This window comes from Vidua macroura, chromosome 1 (genome assembly GCF_024509145.1).
Source record: "Vidua macroura isolate BioBank_ID:100142 chromosome 1, ASM2450914v1, whole genome shotgun sequence".
NCBI lineage: Eukaryota > Metazoa > Chordata > Aves > Passeriformes > Viduidae > Vidua > Vidua macroura.
In genome coordinates, this window is record NC_071571.1 from 130,375,118 (window position 1) to 130,382,196 (window position 7,079).

Here is a 7,079-nt window from a genome sequence, read left to right on the forward strand (position 1 = left end):
TTTGACACACATAAAATAACAGATAAAGGACTCTATGCAGCACTGCAAGCAATTTATGCAAGGAATTAGTATTTTTATTTAAAACAATGCATTAAAAGGAGGTTGTTATGACACAAACATTTCAGGTTATGTGTAGTTTAAGTTAAAATATTGGTAATATATTTAAAACATCCTTCAGTGTTTCATCTTTCTGTACTGAAAACCACCAAATTCTACTGTAGCAGGTGCAAAAGGGACCTTTCCTACTTGCCCTTTTGCTTGCCTTCATGGGCAGCAGCACAGATGTCCCATTCTTCTGTCTTGTTGGTGTGTTAGGTCACACTGCTTTAAAAAGTAAAAATACTGATCTTAGAGTGGTAGAACAAAAAAGATTAATATTAGCTTTTTCTGCTTGTCAATCTTCAACTGTTCAGACTTCTAGTACAAATAGACATCTGGATAGAAGAAATTTGTGGTGCTAGCAGCATTCCTTGAGCTCCATATTAGTTGCATGAAAGCAAGAGAATTAGAAAGACAGAAAAATTAAGAGACACTTTTTTTCCTGGCTAAGTGATGTCTTTATTTAACTGCTGAGACAGCACTGTATCCAGAAAGTAATTAATTCAAATTGTGATGGTAGGAACAATTGTTTTCAGTTCCTCAGTTTTCTGTCATATTATTTCATCCTTATATCTATGTGAGATCTATTTGGGTATTGCCAATTTTGGATGTCTTGTTGCATTTAACAAATTTTATGCAACTAAAAAATACATTGAATTTTGTTTCCAGTTTCTGTAAACACTGAGCTTGTAGTAACTGAGGATATTTAGATTTAAGCCCAAGTTCAGTGATAGATGGCTACCTGACCAGAATAAATGTTTGGGGAAGACAAGATGTCAGGAAGGAGGGATTGGGTTTGGGGAGGAGTGATACTTCTTTTAAACTTAATTATAAAAACCATTTATTATCATGCTTGTGTTAATTTTAGCTGTGCAGTGACAAAGACTGATCAGAGTATTTTCAAACCAAGGCAAACATTTTCTCTTCCATGTACAAATTTTTTAGACCAAAGTCAAAAGAGGTCTTAGGTTAAATTTAAACTAGAGGGAACAATTTTGATGTTGCATGACAATTTTTATTTCATTCAAGCGGAAAAAAACCCTAGTATCTGAGCTGTGCAAGCTTACCATGATTTTCCATGTTGGTCTAACTACATCAAGGTTACCTTTAATCAGTGATAAAAGGGAAAGTATCAAACATTCAGTGTCTCCTTTCTGGAGGAAAAAATCATACACATTTGAAAGAATTGTAAATAGCTATAGCTGGTATCTTGCAGACGGCAGGCATCCCCAGCATTACTGCTGGTAAAATCTGCAGTAAGAGTTGCATAGTACATGCTGGTACTGAGCCTGGCAACAGAGCACACCAGGTCATATGCAGTAAAAAAAGATGTTTGTGGTACTTGTATAGTAGCCCTAGATGGGAATTCCCACCAACTAAAACTGAAAGCTACCACTGTCTGTCATGGTTGTAGCACTTCAGAATTTCTGTGTATATTTACTTTTTGTATTTTAATATTCAGGTTTCTTTCGCAGTCAGCTATGAGATGAACCAGAGAGAGGCTCAGATTCAGACTGATGTAAGTTGTAATTCCCTTTAATTTGTTGATATAATTATTTACTTCTATATTTTGTGCAAAAATTATCTGCAAATAATTTTTTGTTATTTTCAGATTGCACTGGGTGTGTTGGGTGGACTGGCAGTGTTATGGTCTCTTCTCAAGACTGCAGGCTGGAAGAGGCGGACAGGAAGCTCTATAATTGACTTGCAGGTATGAACAGCTGCCAGACTGAAATGGGACATCTCTTCCTCTCTTTAAGGGCACCTTTGTTGTCATTCCCTGTATTATAATGATTTGTTTTCTTAAGGTAACTGAAATAATTTCTAGCCTAGCTGCATAGAACTGTGCCCCAGAGGTAGGTTCACTTGAGGAAGCAGGTGTTTTGCATTCTTTTTGATTCTGATATTGTCATTCAGGAAATGCTGCTCTAAAAAATATAGGTATTTACAGGGCTATTCTGATCAGTTGAGTGGACTTGGTTTTCAGATTAATTCTTCCTTGAGCAACAACCATCATGTAAGAGTTTCAGCTGGTGAAAATACCATAAATATATAACCACAGTGGAAAGCTTTTTGTTCAGGGCTTTTCAGTACTAGAGTTTCCTATGTGAGCTACATAACATTTTATATGAATGCATTAGGAATATATGCGTTACTTAATAGTTTTACAGATGTCTACAGCATGTTTTTATAATTGCAGACAGTTTTCAAGTTCTTACTGTTCTATGCTGGAGACCTTGCCAACGTTTTCTTTATCATCACAGTGGGCACAGGGATTTATTGGCTTGTATTCTTCAAAGTAAGTGTTCTTCTAGATTTGGATGTATAAAAACTAGTAATATTAAAAATATTTTTATATGGACATTAATTTTCGTTTTTCTTTTTTTTTCCTTTTCTTGTCAGACTGTTGAGGCAAGTTCTATGTAACATTCTGGTTTGTGTGCTTAAATTTTGTGTTCACCTGTTTTTTTTCCTTAGGATTTGTTGTACTTGCAGTCTGTTTAATAGTTACTTAAAATATTTTACACATTCATTGATCTTTTTCTGGAAAAGCCTACTCACACTTAAGTATTTATTATGTTGTCATGTATGCAGGTGTACTGTTTCAATGTAACTTCTCAATTATAGGCTCAGCAGTTTGTATCTGTCCTTTTACCTCTTCCATCTCAAGAAGAAGATTTTGTTACATACCTAGCATGTGCGTTTAGTTTAAAGGTAAATAATTTTTTCTTCACCATAAAATACATGTCATCATGCTTCTATGTATGTATCCTATTTTCCTAAAAACAAGTAGGCTTGTTTTTAAATAATCTTGTACAGTTATTAGTTATTAGTGTGTGGATGTTATGTCCTAATAGTTGTGTTCTTCTGAGAACTAAGTAATTTTTCCATAGAAATTTATTTTGTGGAGTCTTTATAGGAAAATAAATGTTTCAGGAAGGTCACAAAAGAAAGACTGAAAAATCATTCTTTCAAGGATAAAGATATAAAGAAACCCAAATAATTAGCATCATATCAAGAAAGCAAGTACTTCCATTTAAAGCAGAATGTGAGTGCTGTGAGTTCCTGATTAGAAAGAAGACAGAACCAAATAATTACATTCAATTATGTAGAACTCTGAGATCACTGTTCTGTCTTCGTGGTACATACAAATATTGTATAATTTGGAATTCGTAGTCCAGGTTAGTATGTTATGGGGAAAAAGTCAATTTTTAAAATTTGCTACTTTGCTGTATTTTCTTCATAATTTTGGACATCATCACACAACTTACCATTACTCCGAGCTTTTAAACAAACAAAAGATTATCAAAAGTTGGTAATAAAGTTGCAGTCTCATGTATAATCAAGATATTGCTTGTTATGTTTCATGAATAATCCATGCAATGACTATTCCTCCATCTTTGTGTATATGCTGTTTCTGTCCTTACTTTTCTCCCTTAGGCTCTACAGTTTTTACACTTGCTGGTTTCACAACTTGCTGTTGATATTTTCTTTATTGACTGGGAAAGACCTAAGGGCAAAGTTCTTAAAGCAGTTGAAGGTAATTCAAGCTACGCTTCTTTGTATAAGAAGCTTTGGTGAAATTCAGATATTACTCTCAGATATTAAATTTTAGAGCTTTACTGTACATACTCTTTTTAGGTGAAGGTGTTACTAAAAGTGCTGCTGCACCTGTGAGCATATGGAGGACATACTTTATAGCAAATGAATGGAATGAAATTCAGACAGTGAGGAAAATAAATCCTCTCTTCCAAGTGCTTGCAGTTCTTTTTTTCCTGGAGGTAATATTACTGTTATTATTATCATTTATAATTCACAACCAGAGTGTAACATAAAGGTCTGATGTTTAATTCTTGCATTCTGTGTGGTAATAGTGAATCACCTTTAAATTCACTTGAAATAATGTAACCTAGTAAAAGAATTATTTTAATGTGTTTTAAAATTTATATGTATGTATAGGTCATTGCAATATTTCATTAAGAAAGACTTAAAAAAAATCCAACCTTTAATTACCTTACAGATCTTTGTTTGATTTGTTTGGGGTGTTTTTTTTTAAGTAAAGAGTTAGCTTAAAGGGCTTAAGAGACTGATAAATCTGTGTACACACTCAATTCTTTATTTGCCTACTAGCACCCTCCTGCCACAGTCTGCAGTTTTATTTCTGATTTCATATTTGTCTGAACTGAGCTTCCTTCCTGCTAATTTGCTGCAGCACCCTTTTATTATACAGGAAATAAAATGTGCCAGTGCTGTTCCTGATGGCAGTATGCCTTCAGTTACAGCTTCAGGATAAGTGAGAAACTGTGCTTTAGCTTTTAAAAAATGTTTGGGCTTGTTTCTTTTGTAGTTTAGTATTTTTTTCTGTTTTGGGAAGTATTCTTAAAGTATGTAGCATATAGTTGTTTTTATGAGGCTCTTATACATATTTTAACCCTTTAATTCAATTTTATAGTCCTTTTAAAATTTTTCCTTTAAATTAAATAATGAATGTCCTGAAACTTTCTTGGTTGACTATGTGAGCATTTTTGCTGTTGGTAAATACAGGCCAGGACCAACTTAGGTGCAATGGTAATAGAGAGGGAGAAAAGAGAGCACCTATTCTTACTGCACTCTGCAGCTACCTGAAAGGAAGGTGTAGTGAGGTGTGTGCTACTTCTCCCAAGTGACAAGCACTAGGACATGAGGAAATTGTCAACCCGCCACAACTATATTTTGGTGCAACTTCTGTTATGAAAGATTTTCACTAATTTTTCACCTCTTAAGTGTTTCAACACATAGTGTTCCTCTCATCTTTTTTATTTTGGAAAATTTTCCAGATTTTTTTGTTTAAAATAGATTCAACCATACAGAAGGTGGAGGAAAATATATTTCTATACAATAAATAAATAAATAAACCCCAGTCTTTTAAGAATTGCAAAGCACATGAAAATTTGCTTTAACACTGGAATATATAGTACCAAAGAGCTGAAATTTGGCAGAACTTATATGTCTGTACAGTACAGCAGTAGAATCTTTTGGAGATTTTCAGTAGAACCCAGTATTGACTTTTGGATCACACAATTGAGCTCTGTCATAGTGAGCAGGCTACTATTTTTTCTTACTTCCTGTTATGATAGAAACAACAGGATCCTAATGAATACTATTCATTCTCACCTGTTGTTATATTGACCTTCTTATCTCTTCAGGTGGTGGGATTTTCAAACCTGGCCTTAATGGATGCTTCTTCCAGTCTTACAAGAAGCAGTGAGAGCTATGTAGCTCCTTGGAGCCGCATTTTAAGATTTGGTGTGTCTGCTGCACTCTGGGTAGCCATTGCCATCCTACAAGTATGTGAAACATGTGACATCCTGAATTACCATTTTCAGGCTGGTTCTTGGAAGCTAGAATAAATCTCTAGACTGTCCAAACTGCTTATCATAGCATGGGGTATGTTCTTAACTGTTATGTTTAGTTGTTTTACCATAGTACACCTTTGGGACTCAAAATGAATCTTCTGAGATATGAGATATCTGACTTTGGATCAGAATTTTAATCCTCTCAAAGATGTGAATTTTTGCACATACTTTGTTTTATTTTAAACAACTTTGAAGCATCTGACAAGTTCAAAATACAAAGCAGGTTCTTACTAACACTTTACTTCTTAAAGGAAGTAGGATGTCAATCCCTTTTCATTAAGTCCAGTGCAATGGTGGCCACTACTAAAGTCTGTTGTTTGTGGGTGTGAAGTAGTAATTGCTTAATAACATCAATGAACTAATGAAAGAAAATTTGGTTGATTTATTTCAGGTTATATTTTTTGCTGTGATTTATGAAAGATTTGTTGAAGATAAGATAAGCCAATTTGTTGATTTGTGTTGTGTCAGCAATGTAAGTATTTCTTTGTCTCATTTGTAGTGTGGCATTTTAAATAGAATAGTACATAAGATAGTTCTAAGAATATTAAGTAATATTTATTAATTTAATTTAGATTACTAGCTAACAGCCAAAGCTGATGTTTCCTTCAGCTCATTTTATTGGTGAACTCTGCAAGATTTCAGTTAAACTTCAGTTGGAAAATTATTTCAGAAGCATTGGTATCAATATGTTCTTTTAAACACTTGATTTTTAGGTTTTTTGTTGTTTTGTTTTTTTTTTTTAGTTTAAATTGATTACATGTGCTGATACAGAATTCAAAAATAACAAGTTGTAACAGAAATTAGGGGTTTTGAAGCTTTGGACTGCAGGAATTCCCTTTTAACCAAAGAAGAGTGCAGTCAGAATAGATTGGATTTACCTCATTTGCCCAAAACTTCTTAAAAATACTGATTCACCTCTTTTATCAGTCTTTCCAGTTGTGGTTATTCCTCCTATGTGAAACACCCATGTAGTTCCTGGATTGTAGAAAAGAATTCGTTTTGGAGTTTATGTGACATATAAGCATTGTATCATACTGAATGAAGTTCTGTTAAATACAGTCTTTTAGGAGTTCAGCTGGAATCATGCATATGTATTATGTAGCACAGAAATAACCTTTGAATAAAAAAAAATCTAACAGCTTTAACTTCTTGGCTCAATGGAATTAAGCAGCAGCAGATACTTGCTGTTGATGATCTAAACTTGAAGCTGGTATGTGTTTCTAGTTACATATAGATAAAACTAACTAGTAAAAGAATTACTAAATATTTTTCTCCCATATTTTTTTCGGTACCTGCCTACTTTGTATTTGTAGCAGGACTGGCTGGTTTGACTGATCTTCACTGTGAATTCAGACAGATCAAAAATAAAATTATAATTGTTGATTAAAGTGTTCTCTCTTCCCCCATCTCTTAGATTTCAGTGTTTCTCTTGTCACACAACTGCTTTGGTCATTATATCCATGGTCGCTCAGTGCATGGACATGCAGATACCAATATGGAAGAAATGAATATGAACCTGAAGAGAGAAGCAGTAAGTAAAAGTATTCAAGTTTATATCTGCTCAATTATTTACTTTATATAAAG

General features: G+C 33.8%; 1 protein-coding gene across 1 annotated transcript in view; it reads left to right on the plus strand.

Annotated features, from left to right (window-relative positions):
• The window catches only part of TMEM67 (transmembrane protein 67), a 30,998-nt gene that overhangs the window by 17,084 nt on the left and 6,835 nt on the right, over positions 1-7,079 (plus strand). Inside the window, exons 15-23 of the mRNA XM_053983444.1 lie at positions 1,562-1,618; positions 1,712-1,810; positions 2,300-2,398; positions 2,728-2,814; positions 3,541-3,640; positions 3,742-3,881; positions 5,286-5,426; positions 5,887-5,967; positions 6,910-7,026. Coding sequence (XP_053839419.1) covers positions 1,562-1,618; positions 1,712-1,810; positions 2,300-2,398; positions 2,728-2,814; positions 3,541-3,640; positions 3,742-3,881; positions 5,286-5,426; positions 5,887-5,967; positions 6,910-7,026 — 921 coding nt within the window. The remainder of the gene's footprint in view (positions 1-1,561; positions 1,619-1,711; positions 1,811-2,299; positions 2,399-2,727; positions 2,815-3,540; positions 3,641-3,741; positions 3,882-5,285; positions 5,427-5,886; positions 5,968-6,909; positions 7,027-7,079) is intronic.